General features: G+C 45.5%; 1 protein-coding gene and 1 long non-coding RNA gene across 2 annotated transcripts in view; one reads left to right on the top strand and one right to left on the bottom strand.

Annotated features, from left to right (window-relative positions):
* Positions 1-1,480: 1,480 nt before the first annotated feature.
* Cilk1 (ciliogenesis associated kinase 1) overlaps positions 1,481-17,934 on the bottom strand; it is a 45,048-nt gene continuing 28,594 nt past the window's right edge. The window contains exons 8-13 of the mRNA XM_006973711.4: positions 16,242-16,553; positions 13,250-13,446; positions 12,991-13,139; positions 10,241-10,369; positions 7,230-7,352; positions 1,481-6,173 (exon numbers count right to left, since the gene is read on the bottom strand). Coding sequence (XP_006973773.3) covers positions 6,019-6,173; positions 7,230-7,352; positions 10,241-10,369; positions 12,991-13,139; positions 13,250-13,446; positions 16,242-16,553 — 1,065 coding nt within the window. The 3' untranslated portion in view covers positions 1,481-6,018. The remainder of the gene's footprint in view (positions 6,174-7,229; positions 7,353-10,240; positions 10,370-12,990; positions 13,140-13,249; positions 13,447-16,241; positions 16,554-17,934) is intronic.
* LOC143274086 (uncharacterized) lies at positions 13,383-15,987 on the top strand. The gene is made up of 2 exons (XR_013052499.1): positions 13,383-13,520; positions 15,592-15,987. It is a non-coding gene; the product is annotated as an uncharacterized LOC143274086 (long non-coding RNA).

Here is a 17,934-nt window from a genome sequence, read left to right as displayed (position 1 = left end):
AAAAGCCCCATTTTATGGAAAATCTCCTCACCTTCTTCCTCTCTCTCCCTGTCTCTCTCTCTGTATCTCTCTCTGTCTCTGTCTCTGTCTCTGTCTCTCCATTCCCATGAGGTGTGCACACCTCCGCTTTCTCTCCCTACTCTTTCTACTTTGTTTTTATGTCTACTGCCTTTTTCTTCCTCTCTCTATTATAATAAACTCTCCACGTGGATGCAGCGCCTGGGTGTGAATGACTTTCCACACTTCACTGTCCCCCTCCCCAACCTGCCCAGCATGTTCACCCTCACACCTGGCTAGCTGGGATTCCCCATTTATGCAAATTCATAACACCTTCCCGATGGCTCCTGGAAAGGCAGGGAGAGAAGGAAATGACCCACCACTTAATTTTTAGATTAAACAATATTAGAACCGTCTCTCTTGGCTGCAGGAAGGTGCTACAGTGTTGAACTGAGCTGTTATAATGTTCTATATTTGGGTAGCATTTTCCTTAGGAAGAAAACAAATTGTTAGTGAGAAATAATGGTGTAAATAACATCTCATATGGACTTAAGCCTGGGGTCTGGGGAGTGCCATCCCTTGGACTGTCAAGAAACATATCAATCATTTTTGTCTTTGATTATACTTTTGTTGTGTAGTAATTTCTCCTGAGATAGAACCTTCCATCTTCTAGCTGCTTACAACATATTATATTAAAGGGGAAGGTTAAACACTATATTTTCAAAGAAGCTCATTAAGTTCAGAAAGCAAACAATTAAAAGGTTTCAGGAAGTCCCTAAAACTAATGAGATACACTAAGACCCTCTCTCACTTATAAGCAGTAAGGCCCCTTGAGAGACACTTTCAGACAAGCTGAGCTGCCTAAAAGACAGCCTCTAGCTGGGTTGGGGCAGCACATGCATTTAAACCCAGCAGAGCCAAGTGGGTCTCGGTGAGTTTGAGGCCAGCCTGGTCTACAAAGTGAGTTCTAGGACAGCCAGGGCTGTTACACAGAGAAACCATATTTCAAAAAACCGCGCGCGCGCGCGCGCGCACACACACACACACACACACACAGAGAGAGAGAGAGAGAGAGAGAGAGAGAGAGAGAGAGAGAGAGAGAGAGAGAGAGAGAGAGAGGCCAATTAGCCAGAGAGTCAGGGACAGTGGTCCTTACTGTGATCCTGGCACTCAGGAAGGTGGAGGCAGGAATATCAGGTCAGGCCAGTTTGAGCTCCATGGTGAGATGCTATCTCAAATGGTGCAGGTTTTTAATCCCAGCACTCAGGAGGCAGAGGAAAGTGGATCGCTGTGAGTTTGAGGCCAGCCTGGTCTACAGAGATCCAGGACAGTCAGGGCTATACACAGAAATCCTGTCTTGAAAAACCAAAAACCAACCAACCAAACAACAACAAAACCAACAACAGTAACAACTGTTTCTTCTTAGTCCTGAAGTTACCAGCTAGTGAAAGGTACAAAAAAAGAATCAAAATAATCAAATCAATTTTCTTAAATTGTAACTTTATTTGGAGCAGAAGTTTCCATATATAATGTTAACACCATCAAACATCTTCGGATAAATCATTCAAAAAGAAACATTTTGTTTCAGAAGGGTCTCTTTTTTCCTGTTCTTTGCCTTCTAGGTAAGGGAAGATCACTTTATAATCAAATCGGTAGAACTAACCTGCATTCTGTACTGAGAATATGGGAGACCAGAGGCTTCATCCAGGTGGTGTTCAAGTCACACTATCCGTGTTGAAGGAAAAACCAACAGCAAATAAGATGACACACGCCCCTATTTTGTTTTTATAATTTACATGAGCAGGTCATCATTATAAATTATACGAACATACAGTACATTTGGTTGTAAACTGTAAAAACAATTCTAAAAAATACCTATGCACATATATTAAACCCATCGCGACAATATGGTTAAAACATAAAACAATGAGTATGTCAAATGTTTTCTTATAAACATATTGCTTCTGGTCATACAGTAAGTTGAGAGAGTTTGTGTCACACACACACACACACACACACACACACACACACACCCCAATGGCACAAGGCAATGGCTTGATGTTATGGAAATGTGACTTCATAGGAAAATACGGTGCCATGGACTCCAACAGTACTTACACTGGCATTGAAAGTGAGTCTTTCTTTCTTTGACACACTTTGCCTTCGTGTATCCAGGTCTTGATATTTCTAGAACATGACAGTGTCACACTGTTTTAGAAGTAGGTGGTCCTCAGGCAAGCCCTATGTCTGAAACATTGTTTTAGGATCAGCTTTCTACACTTGGTAACTGATGGGATTATTGTAAAGAAAATATTAACAACAGCTTTTACGAAAATGCAGTTTCCCTTGTCTCTGTGAGGCAAACCCTGCCACCAAAACAGGCCCAAAATGAGCCACTCTGTACCATTTCCTGGCTCGCCAGAAAGCTGTTTTTGGTTTTGGTTTTGTTTTGTTTTCTTTAAATAATAAATCCCCTTTATTTAAAAGTTATTTAATTTAATGCAATATAATTTAAGTTTTATCTCTAGAGGTTCTTTGCCTGCATTCATATCTGTGCACCATGTGCATGCCTGACCTGATGCCCTCAGGCCAAAAGAGGGTAGCGTTCTTGGAACTAGAGTTATAGATGGTTGTGAGCTACCTTGTTTGTGCTGGGAATCGAACCTGGGTCTTCTGGAAGAGCAGCCAGCGCTCTTAACCTCTGAACCACTCTCCAGCCCCCCAAAAGCTTTGCGGTTGTAAATGAGATGTAGTCATGGGTAGGTGCAGTCTAACTCACCACACCTGCCAGTATTTTGCTTTCCACTTCATAATTCTACAGTAGCTAAAAATGTATGCAACAGGCAGGTTTGACTATCACTGTTTAAAAAGGTCTACTTTCCTCTACATTACATAGCTTGTATACAGTTTCTCCTTTACCCATTTTGAGGAGGGAAAAGTACTTCTGAGGTTTTTGCGAGGTCTTTAGAACTTGGGTTTTCAGTAATCTAGTTTTCTCAGCTCCTAGTCACTTCTTTCATGTAAACAAGTATGTTTAACTTCTCAAGGGGAGCCGTTTGCTAGTAATGGAAGGAAAGTGAAGGGAGGGCCCACAAAGCACTAGGAAAACAAGTTTATAACGTCCTGTAACCAGGTTTTTTGTCAATTAAAAGGAATAGAATGGCCTTAGTTAACACTAGCTAGATTATGGAGAATGTGGTGCTAATGATTTATTTGTATATCTAAGTGCTATCTAAAATTTAAAGCCAACTTTCCAGCTAGCTGAACAGGATCTGAGATTAATTTACTTTTTATACATAATACAGAAAAGAGAAAATAAATATTAACCTCACAGTAGAGGACTCAGCTCTGAACACACATTTTGTTGGTTTAGAATATAATACATACAGGAATGGTCTCAAGTTGTGCTTGCATATACATTTTCTCAAGTCTCGTTGCCAGCTTGTTGACAGGGAGACACACCCTATCAAACCCATGTCCATTGTGTGCTTTCTACACACCTCTCAGAATCAAAGTGCTTGGTCAAGTGTACTTTTGAGTCAGATTCTCCAAAGCATCAATTATTTTCTAATTTTAGGACAGACAGAGCCCCTTGGAAGTCATTATTTATACATCAAAGCAATCGTTAACCAATTTATTAGGTGGGACTCTATGGGAATGTCTGTATTCACCTTACCCTTTCAACCATACAAAGAATGATCATTTTGTATGGTTTGCTTTGCTGTATTTGGAAACTGTAACCAAAAGAGTCATTTGGGCCCTGGGAGAACGTGAGTTAATGTTCCGTTGAGGTTTGCTATTGCACTCGCTGGTGGTGACCCGTCCTTATGTAAGGGAACCACGAGTGGAGGCAGATGTGCAATACAGAGGTGGAAGGAAGGGGATCCTCTGCATCGTTCTGGCTCCAAACTAGCTTTGTCATCTGCAAAACTGCTGTAAACATTCCTCTCAATGGAACAGCCTGTCCCACAGAGGTCTCACCCTTGAAAGAGACCACACGAGGTGGGGGTGGGGATGTGGCACAGTCTAGACATAACATCGTGGCAACTGTGACTTCTCAGGTAAGTTGAAATTCTCCCCTAAGTCTTTCCCACTCCTAAAGTTGTCCTGAGATGTTGGCTCGGAAAGTTGATGAGCTGCCCCTAGTCTGGTGTGGCGAGCTGAGCTGAATGTAACATTCCTTATCAGTTAAAAAATAAAATAGCATGTTGGTGCATGCCTTCAGTCCCAGCACTCAGGAGGCAGAGGCAGGCAGATCTCTGTGAGTTCAAGGCCAGCCTGGTCTAGAGTGAGTTCCAGAACAGCCAGGGCTGTATAGAAAGACACTAGGCTCTTTTGGTCATTCATCTTGGCAGGGATATAAGTTTAATTGATTGTGTTAACATACGTTAGGAAATTTTTTACAATAAACCAATGAAAAATTATAATAAAAAGGTACCTTTGACATAAAAAGGCTTCCCTTTTAAGGGATTTTAACAACTGGATTTTATAAAGATTTGACATGGGTTTATGTCAGTGGGTGGGTATCTACATGCATGCAGGTGCCTATAGAGGCCAGAAGAGGGCATCGGATCCCTTGGAACGGGAGCAGCTGAGTCATCTCTCAGCCCAGAGTTTTTAACAATGGAAAGAAGCATGGACCACAGGGGTGGGAGGAAGCCTCCTCTCTGGCTCTAGGGAGGTAGGTGTAGACACCTGCAGGGGGCTGCAACCTCCCCACCGGCCTCCGTGGCTCGGCTGGTTTTGAGCTAAGTATTGTTTTCTGCATCTTTAGTCTGCTGCAGGTGAGCTGGGGATAGTGAAGGCCGGAGGAAGGCTTGCTGGCATTGCTGTGGGTAGGTAGGTGGGTAGGTAGGTAGGTAGGTAGGTAGGTAGGTAGGTAGGTAGGTCCTCCTGGCTGATAGGCCCTACTGAACAAGAAAAGCTCACCTGAACAATGCCTGGTGACTACAGGTCCTGCCATCTCCCTCAGTGTCTGCCCAGCAGGGAGCTGGCTGTCCCTGCTCCACCCCTCCCTCATCCTCACCGCCAGGAGTGCACTACTTGAAGCTGGAGGCCAGTGGGGATTTTAACCAGTAGAGAGCAACCCTGTCAGTCAAAAAAAAAAAAAAAAAAGGTAGAAATGTGATAGTTTAGTATGGTTATGCTTGGTTTTTATCTGGATATTTGCAACTGTATTTATGAGCGTCATAAAATTTCAAAAAATTCTTTGTTCTGGGGGCAAAAATAAAGTGAAACAAGTCCAGATAAAGCGACAGTTTCTAATAGAACAGTAGTATAAAGGATGGTAGTTGAGGGCTGTTAGGCATGTAATAATAGCCCTGGGTTAAAACCAAGCATGGCAGCACTCAGGAAGCCAGAGGCAGGAAGATCAGAAGTTCAATGCTATCCTCAGCTACTTGGTAAGTGGTAGGCCAGCCTGGGCTACATAAGACCCTGTTTCAAAACAACAACAACAACAACAACAACACAACTTCTGCCCCCAGAACAACCGATACAAGCTGTTAAGAAAAGCAGTGGATGGGACGCTTTCCTCAGATCAGTCCAGGAAAGCCTAAAGTACCAAATGAGCCACATTAAAATGCAGCCTCTTCACAATATTCGAATATATTGAGTACATAATCCCTTACGGCACAGCATTAAACTGCACCCTGTCACAATACTGCATCAATATTATTATATATTTCAAAATCTGTATAAAATATTATGTGGAACAACAAACAAAAATTACTTAATCTTTAAAAAGTTCATTACAAAGTTGACTGTATAAAATGCTAAAACATAATCCATATATACAAAATGCTGTTGTTTAAGAAAATAATGAGACCCAGTTTTAGAATAAAATAATTTTATACAAAAAGAGGGTATTGCATTCAAATCAATATTAAAAAAAACTTTTAAAAGAAATATTGAAATGTGTTAGTTCAGAACAGCTATAAGCTTGGGTGCTTTTACACCATCACGCGGTTCTGCGGGTGCAAGGGAGTCAGCGGAGGGAGGATGGCCTCATGGCTGAGACAGTCACCGACGGGATGGGTACTTGGAAGACCAGTCTATCCTGCCGTGCACAGGCTGGGCGGCTGGAGGTCGTGGAATCAACCCAGGAGTGCTCCTAGGCTGGGTGTGGAAGAAAGGCCTCCCTGGGTGAGGTCTCATGGCCTTCAGGGAAGAATAGCCTGCAGTGGAAGAGAAATGCTGAACTGACCCACGAGGGAGCCAAGCCAAGGGCAGGAAAGCGCAGCACAGGGATAAATGTCTGCAACGTCCAGGAGGAGCACTTGCCTCCTCCGCCACCCTCCTGCAGGCAGGAAGGAACCCGCAGGAAGATTTGTCTAGTCAAAACCCTAGGCCGCTCTTCTTCTCTCATCTACACTCTGTCAGCAAACCCTATTGGCCCTGCATCCCATGTAGACCCAGAATGTGGTGGATGTTATCAAGGGTTGACAACCCTGGCCCAGGCTACGGCTCCTGCTTCTAATGTGGCTCCCGTTTAGTCTAAGGACAGCAGTCAGCTGGAGGACGCGTGTGCAGATGGCGGCCCACACAGAACCCTCCAGCAGATTCCCAAGATCAGCCAATGACCATATACTTGAGCTGCCTGCTCTAGCTACTCCCCATGTCTCTTCTTTTTTTTTTTTTTTTAAAGATTTATTTATTTATTATGTATACAGTGTTCTGTCTGCACACACCCCCGCAGGCCAGAAGAGGGCACCAGATCTCACTACAGATGGTTGTGAGCCACCATGTGGTTGCTGGGAATTGAACTCAGGACCTTTGGAAGAACAAGCAGTGCTCTTAACCTCTGAGCCATCTCTCCAGCCCCCGTGTCTCTTCTTAGCCCCATGCCTTTTGGCTTCTTCACTGCTCCCTGGATGTGCTAGGCCTGATAAGCTCCAAAGCCCGTGTCCGCAAGAATCCCATGCCATTCACAGGGCTGGGGCGCTCACTCACTAACCTCCTCCCCATCTTTACCCCCGGGTCTTGCCGGCTTTGGTTTTTCCCTTACCATTTATGCACATCAGACTTTAGTATATGTGACTTATATATACATGCATTTATGTCACATAAAAGCAAATGTGAATATATATTTAATTCATGTATCATCTATAGAGCACAAGTTCACCCCGGGCAAGGAGTGCTGCCCGACTTGTTCTGTCTACACTGTTCCTAACACGAGGCAGCTGTTTGGTAACTACTGGATTCCCTTACAGATGATCTGAAACGCCACTCACCAGGGGAGGGGTCGGTGAGCGGCGCCAGGTGTACCCTCTGCATAACAGAACCGATTTCTTTCTTCAGGAAGGAAGGGATGTAACCTCCAGTCAGTCCGCTGGAACTCGTAGAGCCTGAGCCAACTGAGGTGTGGAAAGGAAAACTCATTACTACCAAGACACACTCCATGAGACCGTGAGCACACAGCAGTTTGTTTTTACATTCTGGGGAAAAAGGAGAATGAGGAGAGTTCTGAGAAGGATGCCACCACACCACAGGCAGGAAGGCCAGCAGGGCACAGGAAGCGCCTTCCCACAGACAGCATCTAGGCGGATGGTGTTAAACTAAACAAGGCACATATTTGATAGTTTCTGTGTTTTTTTTCCCCCCAAGAATTGGTTTACCCATTCTAGAACTTTCTTTTTTCTGCTCCATCCTATGGACTATCCTGTCAGTATATGCAAATTCTGAAGAACAGCTGAACATAATTCACTTAACTGATCGTACACAAAGGTAATCTCATCTATCTAGATGTTAGAAATATAAACTAAATATCCTGTTGATAATTAGAAAAACTAACTACTAATAAAAATATTTTTTTTTTTTTTTTGGTTTTTTCGAGACAGGGTTTCTCTGTGTAGCTTTGCGCCTTTCCTGGAGCTCACTTGGTAGCCCAGGCTGGCCTCGAACTCACAAAGATCCGCCTGCCTCTGCCTCCCGAGTGCTGGGATTAAAGGCGTGCGCCACCACGCCCGGCTAAAAATATTTTTAAGATGGGCGGTGGTGGCGCATGCCTTTAATCCCAGTACTTGGGAGGCAGAGGTAGGTGGATCTCTGTAAGTTTGAGGCCAGCCTGGGCTACAAACTGAGTTTCAGGACAGCCTATTACACAGAGAAACGGTCTCAAACAAACACACATATATGTACATATATATATATATTTAAGTTTATTACTATGGTGTTTGTACGATGTGTGCGGGAGGGTGAATGCCATGGCAAGCACATGGGGTCAGAGGACAGCTATGGGGTCAGTCCTTTCTTTCCACCTTCACTTGGGTTCCAGGAATTAACTCAAGTCTCCAGGCTTGCACAGTAACAACCATTAGCTGCCCAGCCATCTCACAGGCCCCCAATGAAAATGTCCTAAAAATTCATTGTTTATGTCTACCTGCCATGTCTCTCTCCCTCATTCCTTCTCCCTTTCTTTCTTTTCTGAGGCCGAGTCTCACTACAGAGCCCAGGCTGGCCCCAAATGGGCAGTCTGCCTGCCTTAGCCTCCGGAGCGCTGGGCTTACAGGTGTGTGCCATCGGCTTGTTTTTATCATCCCCATCTGAAGGTGTGGTGGGGGTGGACAGCACCCTGCCTCCTTTGTGTTCTAGGAGGATATTGGTATAATTTGAAATAGCAGGTAACCAGTTAACACGGACAGACAAATGAGTATTTCTAACACTGACCATTATGGCTTAAAGGCACACAGGGATAATGGAGAAAGATATTACAGACCACTAAACAGATAAACGTTCCACCTGTGAGGAAGTGTTAATGGTACAGTTGTTTTCTCTTGAAAGCAAAAACGGCATTTAGTAACTGCTTAAGGCAGAGTGGGCAAATGTCCTGGAATGAATGTAGAAGGTTGGTCAGATGGAGTCACTGTGCAGTAGTGGTTAATGAGGAGATAAGAAGAAAAATGAGAGGAGAATTCGAACAAGTCTCCACCCCCCAATAAAAAATAATCAATAAACATGAGGAACAAACCTCATTCTCAAAGACATACAAGTTTAAACACAGAACACCGTTTTAGACCAGACCAAGACTCACTGTAGTCTTGGGTACCAAGTGTCACCAAGGGTGAGGCACAACTCCACACCCAGCAGGGGAGCAATCTGACAGTCTCTCCAAAGCCCAAGATGGGCACACCCTCTCACCTAAAATGCGGATTCCAGCAGAGGACCTGGTGCCTGTGTGAATAGCAACATGGATACAGAAGTGTCCACCTTGGCCCCTTCTGAGGGATGAGCTACAAATAGCCATGTGCTTGTTGAGAAAACAAGGAATAAATAGTGATCCAGTATAATAATGAGTCTCGGCACCATACAACCACACATAGCATATTCTATAATTTAGGGTAGATAATTATACTTGCTACACATATTATTCCTTAAAAGGAAGTGTTCATATAAACTTTAAAATATGGAAAACTCACTGAATTTCATACATATTTTTAAATGCACAGGAAAAGTTAACACCCAATCTGGCCTGGGGCAGGACAGGGCAGGGTGGTGTGGTGTGAGGTGGTGTGGTATGTTGTGGGGGCAGGGTGGGGGCGGGGCGGTGTGTGGGGACTCAGCTAGACTCTCGGCCTCAAGTGTGTTCTTAGGTGGCATGATGGGTGCCTGGGCACTGTATTCCTAAGTGAACCCTAATGGAAGAAGGTGAGGAGCGGCGAGGGTTAGGTGCGTCCTAGGAGCTGTGGAAGAGGAACCAGCCCTCAGCAAGGGCTGTGAAATAGCATGGGGAAATTGTCTACTGGGAACCTGGCAAATCAGTTTGGAGGACTTTATTTTTTTTTTAAATGTGTGCCCATGGGGTGGGGGTGGGGGTGCCTGATAAGCCGTCCATCTTCCAATCAAAAGGGATTCTGATTCCGTGGGCAGGGCAGATTCACCAGTCAGAAAGTCCAGCTGGAGAAGACCAAACCAATATTGACTTTAGGAGTCAGGTGCCCAAGGCACACCAGGGCATCGGGGTCAGATCTGCTAGGTCTGTACACTTACTTTCGACTTCCCCCTGGGGGAGGGGGCACTGCTCCACTCCCCATCTCCCCGGAGGACAGAACACTGTGGGAGCTGGCTGAACCCCAAGGGCTACTATTAAGAAAGGGAGCGAGCAAAAGGCAGGGAAGCCCAAGAGATGCCTGTCACTCAGACCAGAAAGTCCTCATCCCACAGTTCTCTATGTGCCCTTCTCCAAACCCCAAAGCATCCTGGGAACCTGCCTCTGGTAACTCAGAAGGTAATTACTGCTACTTGCCTGAAGTTATTTTGCTCACTACTGATACTGTTCCTGAAGATTTTCCAGACAAACCAGAACTGGACCATGGATTTGATGGAGGAAAGTCCTTGCCTGGATTTGGGAGCACGCCATTTCTTATATTTATTCCTAGTAGAGAAGAAAATGAGCTTAAAATGCAAGATAAACCAGACAGACAGACAGACAGAAGCAGTGGTACATCTCATAACGGGATATTAGCCGGAGAGACAGCTCAGGGGTTAGGAGCATTGGCTGCTCTTCCAGAGGACCCAGCACCCACATGGCAGCTCACAACTGTCTGTAACTCCAGTTCCAGAAGATCTGATACCTTCACACCAATACACATAAGATAAAGTTAAATAAATTTAAAAAAAAAAAAAAAGAGTTGTTATGGTCATGGTATCTCTTCACAGCAATAGAACAATGACTTAGATACTTACAGTCACCCTAGTACGTTTCTTTTTATGTGTAGCCTGTGACATTATGTTAGATGATTTAATCAGACATAGCCAAGATCATTTGAAATGTAAAATAAATCTTATGCCAAATTTCAAAAATAAAAGTAATACAGAACACACAAAATTTCTGTGGTACAAAATGTCCCCGGAAATTGATGATAACATCCGACAGATGCAGAGGGAAGAGGACATCTTTGAGTGGAATGCATTGTCTCATTTGAGGGCAGTCTGAGAGGTTTTCTTACGCTTCCACTAACAGAGCTGTCCATGTCTTGTCTTTCTGGTGCTCTCCCTCAGGAGCACTCCTTCAGGCCTCCTAACGTTTGAATCTGCCCTCTTCCCAAATGACTTCTTTCCTGTCACTCACTGAGGTTCTCTCCACTCCCCACCCCCACTCCATACTCCCCACGCCATCCTCTGCAGCCTTTGGCTTCTTTTTGTGTCTGTTCTCTGAGGTTCCACCTTCTCCCATGGCCTGGACCATCCTTGATGTTAGCTGCTGCTGACTTCACTGTGCCAACAAGCCTCGTGGATTCTGCCTCTTCACATGCAGGGCCACCCAGGACAGAACACAGCAGCCTTGCAGCTGACCTTAAGACAAACCTCCACAATGCTCCATGCTCCTGCCAGCGCCAGGCTCTGCAGCTATTCTTCCGAACTGAAGCTCACACATTCTTTTTATCATCTCCTTCCACCCCAGCTGCGATGGATCAGCTCTGTAATTCCCTTGTGCCTGGAGCCCGTGCTTGTCACCCAGGGAACATCAGCGCAATGTCAAACCTGATAGCCTGCCCGGATTCATCACACTCCCGACCACAGTGAAGACTAATGCATCTGGAGGCTTTCCTTCTCACTGTACTCCCAGACTGGCTTCCCCTCCTCTTACCCGGGTAACAGCTAGAGCTTGCTGGCCCCTCACTGGAGACCCATGTCCTCCAATTAAGAACTTTCAAGGATTTCCCTTATCTCAAAAAAGGAAATTCAGCATGGTGTGGTAGCACATGCCTTTAATCCCAACACTCAGGAAGCAGAGGCAGGAGGATCCCTGTAAATTCAAGGTCTACATAGTAAGTTCTCATATAGCTAAGACTACATAGTGAGGCCCTGTCCCTAAAATAGCAACAATAAAAAACCAACCCAAAAAAATCAACAACAAAAAAATGAAATCCAGAATTTTTTTTTTCCAAGGTTTTCAAAGATACCTCATGCTACACACTCCGTCCCTCTGGCTCTCTGCCCTGCCACCCTGGTCACTGCGCTGTTCCTCTCACAGGCTAAGCCTTTCCTGCCTCTAGGGCTTTGCCCTTGATCTTTCCATGGCCGCTGTGTTCTCTTCTCGGTTTCTGCACACTTGGGTCTTTCTCATTTTTTGGTGCCGAGCCATTTGCTCAGAGAAATCTTTCCTGACCACTATATCATCTGTGATGACTACATGCCAAAGTCTCACTGCAAGTCCGTGAGTGCCACTCATCCTTATCTGCAGGGTAGTTCCATGATGCCACCATGAGACTGCAGTGTGAAGGAGCTCCCTGGAGCTGTGCGTTTGTGGAAGGTGAGGGTGGAGGGTCCTGCTTCATTATAATATTCTCAGTGCTTAGCACATAATGGGTGCTTGACACATACAGACTGGTTGAGTTAATCTGTAAGTGGATGACTGGATGAGAGTGTAAGGCTGGGATGTGAAAGCTGGAGAGAGGCTTGGGCACTTACCAAACCTGTCCAGAAGGGGTAACTAAACTCCTACCCTGGGTTCCTGAGTGCACACAGAGAGAAAAAGACAGGCTCCAGGCATGCTGTCTAGTTGTTGCCAAGTCATCGAGTTCAGAAGCGTTCTACACTAAGTCTCTCATCTCAGGATGCCTACGTAAGATAGAAATGCAAGGCCCAAATATTCTATGACGTCCCCACTCGTGGGTACTGAGCACTCTAACCACAGAGGCAACACAGCATGCCGTATGAGGCATGTTGGGGCTTGTGAGGAATTTGGATTTCATTTCATGAGCAGTGGATAGATAGCTCTAAAGGGTTTTAGCTAGGGGGGCCACACGATGTGATCTATACTGTCTGTCACGTAGGGCACAAGTAGGGATGTGCTGGTCCTCTGAAAGAGAATCTATAAACCCATGTGACCCCGGGGGCGAAGACTGGCTATTGGTGAGCGGAGGCCAGGCACGTGCGCCCTCTCTGTGGCCAGGCACGCGCGCCCTCTCTGTTACCAGGCACGCGCGCCCTCTCTGTTACCAGGCACGCGCGCCCTCTCTGTTACCAGGCACGAGGCGCCCTCTCTGTTACCAGGCAAGTAGCGCGAGTGCTTCAAGTAGAGCTGCTTGGCTGCAGACCGCTGGGTCGGCGTGTCTCTCCTCTGGGAGGAAGCCTGGGTCGAGACGCTAGTTCCTGTACCCACTGGCTCGGATGGCTTCAGGTCCAAAACACTTTCGAACCTGAATCAAGAGAACGTGGCTTAAGTCAGGAGAGATACTGGTGGCGCGTCATCAGAGAGACCCCGGTGACGGGCGCCAGCTTGCTCCCAGGGACAAGCAAGCACACTTGCCTGCAGAGGGGGTCGTCACTCTGCCTCTTCTTGTTTTTCACATCGATCCTGGAGAGAGTGGGACTGAAATCTAAGTCGTCCAAGTCGGCCCAGTCGTCCGAACCCTTTGTGGACCTGGAGATAAGACCCCACCTTCTCCGGCTCTTTGGCTTGATTTCACCATTTTTGTGTTCCAGGCCAGCGAGGATTTTCTGTGTCTACAAACACAGGAAAAGACAAAGCAACATTAACAGGGTTCACCTATCAATAGCCCGTGCGTGTGTTTGAGAGTGTGAGTGTGTTCTGCATTTCCTTTATTACTACAGTGAGGAGGACCTGGAGGACCTCGCCACCCCACAGGCCTCATTCCTCTGAAAGGGCATCTGTGCCCTTTATGTAGACCCATACCGCCGTCTACAACTTATCCTGCACCAACTATTTCTTTTTCTTTCTTTCTTTTTTTTGTAAACAAAAGTTTACAAAGTTTCACGAAACTAGAATGTAAGAGAGTAAGATGTAAGAAAGTATCCTAATTTAGTCTGCTGCTGTACCAGGGCACCCTGATGGGTGTGCCTCAGTGGAGCAATTCCAGGTTCCCGTCTGTTCTGGTAAGGAAGAGGTGCTGACAGGAACCTGAGACAACAGTCCCGTTAACATCCACAGCCAAGAGTAGACAGCAATAAAGGGGCACATGCGTGCCAGCGCTCAGCTTGCTGTCTCCATTTATAAAGTCCAGTGCCAGCCCCTGAAATGGTGCTGCGCACACTGAGGGTCTTCTCACCTCAGTTAACCCAAGTAAGAAAACCCGTGGGCTGGAGAGAGAGGGCGCTGTGGTTATAGGCACATACTGTTCCTGCAGAGGACCAGAGTTCAGTTCTCAACACACACACACACACACACACAAATTTTTTTTACATAACAAAAATAAATCTTAAGGAAAAAAAAAGAAAAGAAAACTCCCTCCTAGGCATGCCCACAGGCTAACCTAATCGAGACAATTCCTCACTGAGACTTAGTCTACATTGTGTCAGGTCAACAATCAAAACTTACCACCACAGGAAGTCACAACTCTTCTGACATACTAGGAAGATGGCTAAATTCTAACTTGGGCCTTTGCTATAGTAGACAAACGATTATTGCCAAATCTTGGTCACCCTGCTGTATCACATCAAACAATATAAACAATGGCTTCTCAGTGGCCTGGGAATTATCTCTGATATAATCTTTATGTACAGAAGAATATAACAGGGACTTTCCAAACAGGCCACTTCCCGATCTTGAGAAGGGATAACGTTCTAAGAGGTGGAAGCCCACAGCCCTGGGGACACACACATGGTACTGGTTGGGATGCTGGTGAACAGCTGTCCAGAGAAGGGACCTCTTTTGCATAAAGGTGTTAGGGAGTAAGACTTGGGAGCATTAGGGAGTAAATAAACTCCTTGGCAGGTAGGTTGTCCTTCTACTGATCCAACACACACTGTCTATTCAGAAATCAGCTGAAGAAAGATTTGTGCTCAATTAATAGTTCAGCATTGACATCAATTCATAATAATAATATGAAAAACAGTCTACAGACAGAAGCTGACTGCAGCTCCTTAGGATTTTCAAAACATCGCCACAGGCATTAGGAGCTTCTGTTGTCAAGAACAAACTGGTCTGGGCGAGGGGACATAAGTTAAGATCTTCTTCCTCAGATGAAGAAACTGACTGTAGGGATGAACAGCAACAATGCCCAGCGGCTTACTGAGTTCTATGATGTACCAGTTAGGGTTTCTATTGCTGTAAGAGAACACCGTGACTCTGTAGGGATGAACAGCAACAATGCCCGGCGCTTTCTGAGTTCTATGATGTACCAGTTAGGGTTTCTATTGCTGTGAGAAAACACCGTGACCAAGAGCAATTAATGGAGGAAAGGAGTATTTCATCCTACTCTTCCAGTCCACCCCTGAATGAAGTCAGGGCAAGAGCCCAGGCAGAGCAAGAAATTGAAGCAGAAGCCATGCTCTGCTTCAGGTCTTGCTCCATGGCAACTTTCTTGCTCCTCAGGTCTTGCTCATGTTGTTTTCTTACACACCCCAGGATCAGGTGCCTGGGGTGGGACCACCTCTAGTGGGCTGGACCGTCCCACATCTACCACTAATTAAGAAAATGCCCCACAGGCTTGCCCACAGGCCAGTCTAATGGGGACATTTTCTCAACTGAGGTTCCTTCTTCTCCAATAACTCCAGCTTGTGTCAAGTTGACAGAAAACATGCTAGCACTATACATATTTTGGAGATACGATATACTAGGTACTGTTCTCAATTCTTCTCAAGTCTTTACAACAGTATTAAGTAGACATTATAATGGCGTCTGTTTAACAGGTGAGATAATGTGGAGCCGAGAAGCCGGGTAACTTGCTTATGCACCAAGCTGCTGAAGAGCAGAACTCGGGTTACAGAGTCCAGCTTGCCACGGTTACCCCAGTGGTGGTTGGAACGAGAATACCCGTGGGCTCAGATGCTTGAGTGCCTGGTCTCCAGGTGGTGGTGCTGTTTGGGCAGGGTGGGAGGTGCATCCTGGCTGGAGGGAATCTGTCACTGGAGTGGGTTTGGCAGTTTCAAAGTCATGCACCGTTCCCAGCATGCTCTCTTTGCTTGGTGTCTACAGCTCAAGCTGTGAACCCTTAGCCACCTGCTCCTGCTGTGAAGCCTTTGTTCCGCCATCATGGGCTCTGACCCTCTGGAACCATAAGCCCAAATAAACTCCTTCTTCTCTAAGGTGCCGTAGTCAAGTGTTTTATCAGAGCAACGGCAAAGGAACTAATAATACAGAATGGGATTGTTAACAGAAAGGGCAGAAACTGAATTCAGACCTTCTATCAAGGGCCTTCTCACAATGCCATGGTACTGTGGGAATAAACGTCTAAGACCTTATGTACTGAAAAGGAAAACATTTCACACAACATTTGTAGCCAGAAGAGAATTAACTGAGCGAAGAAACTGCAGTTTCCTTGTAGACACTCGACACCTACTGGCTGCAGGTTCTTGTTGTGGAGGGAAGGGAAGAGCGTTGGGCCTGGCTTGCCCTCCTGAAGATGGCTGAGCTGCTCTGTCCTGGAGGCTTCACCTTTGTAGGGGTACACGAAATGCTGAGGGGGCTGACTGGCTTGGTTTGGTCGAGAAGAAATCAGTGTATGTGCCTTGGTTGGGGGCTGGGCAGGAGGGGCCGGCTTGATGTAAGGAGGTGGGGCTGTCTTGTCTTGGACATCTTTCTGAGGTTTTCCTGAATCCTGTGGGATGCTGCCCAGTGGGTGTCCAATCTGGAAGTAAGGATATCGAAGGGCCTGGAACGACAAATGAGGCATTAGAAGGAAAAGTCCAGAAGGGGGAGTAAACACCTTCACGACCAATGGACTACAGGTCGTGTGACCAATTCGCTACAGGCTCTGAGCCCAAACATGCCATAAACCAACATACTGCATATAGAATTTACATATTAGTTGCAATACTTAAAGTTATTCGGCTAAAGCAGATGGTATGAATCTGGGAATGGTGGGGCATGCCTATTATCTTAGCACTCAGGAAAGTGGAGGCAGGAGGATCAGAAGTTAAAGTCTAGACTTGGTTAAACAGAAACTCTGGGTCAGTCTGGACTATATAAATATATAAGATCTTGTCTCAAAACTAACCAACCAACCAACCAACCAACCAACCAACCAACCAACTAATAAACCAACTAAACAGGCAGTAGTTATCTCTGCCGTTATTCAGGCTGTATTGTGTGAGTACAACACACAATACTCAAACCTTCCCATAAAGACAAGAGTCGGCTGCCTGTAGTTATGGATAATCGAGTTTCCTGGTTAACCAAAGCATAAATCTTAACATACAGAAGCTTACAATTCTTTATGAAATTCTATATGTATTCCCCTGGATTTGTTAATGGAAGTCACTGAAAATAACAGTATTTTCTTAATGGATCTGGAACCTAAGTTATAAACATCTATGTTTTTTTTTTGTTTGTTTGTTTTTTTTTTTGAGACAGGGTTTCTCTGTATAGCTTTATGCCTTTCTTGAACTCACTCTGTAGCCCAGGCTGGCCTCGAACTCACAGAGATCTGCCTGCCTCTGCCTCCCGAGTGCTGGGATTAGAGGCGTGCGATACCACCGCCCAGCACATCTATGATTATTATATGTAAGTGCAGACTCAGAGCCAAATAATGTGGGTACTGTGCCAGAGTCCAGGACTCTGGCATATAACTAGAAAGAATTCTTTGTAGCTCCTGGCATTTTGTAAGTCTGATCTGATTTGGGGATATTTTTAGCTTTTCTGATATCATTCCTCCCTTGGGTTTGGTTATACGAGATTTGTTGTGATTTGTTTAACTTAATATTTTATGGGCATCCTATAAAAAAATAAAGTGATTCATCAGAAATTTTCCTTGCTGCCCTAAAACCATTGGTGACTTTTACCGTCAGAAGGGCATGCACTTTCTAACCATGTCTGACCAGCCAGAAGCTGCTGGTACCAGGCTGAGGCTGCCTCCTTAGGACTTTGAGAATGAACTTTTCTGCCCCCTAACCGTCCCCAGCTGTCATCTCTCCAGTACCACAAATTCTACCTTCACACTGGCACTTTCTTCTGATAGCTCTGCCCTTCTGTGATAGAAGACCACAGGTCATCTCCTCTGGTTAGAACCGGTTCTCTGTTTGATGCTCTGAGCG

The sequence above is a fragment of the Peromyscus maniculatus genome, chromosome 7 (genome assembly GCF_049852395.1).
Source record: "Peromyscus maniculatus bairdii isolate BWxNUB_F1_BW_parent chromosome 7, HU_Pman_BW_mat_3.1, whole genome shotgun sequence".
NCBI lineage: Eukaryota > Metazoa > Chordata > Mammalia > Rodentia > Cricetidae > Peromyscus > Peromyscus maniculatus.
The sequence above is the reverse complement of the archived record's forward strand: the minus strand, read 5'-3'. Positions and strand labels throughout refer to the sequence as shown.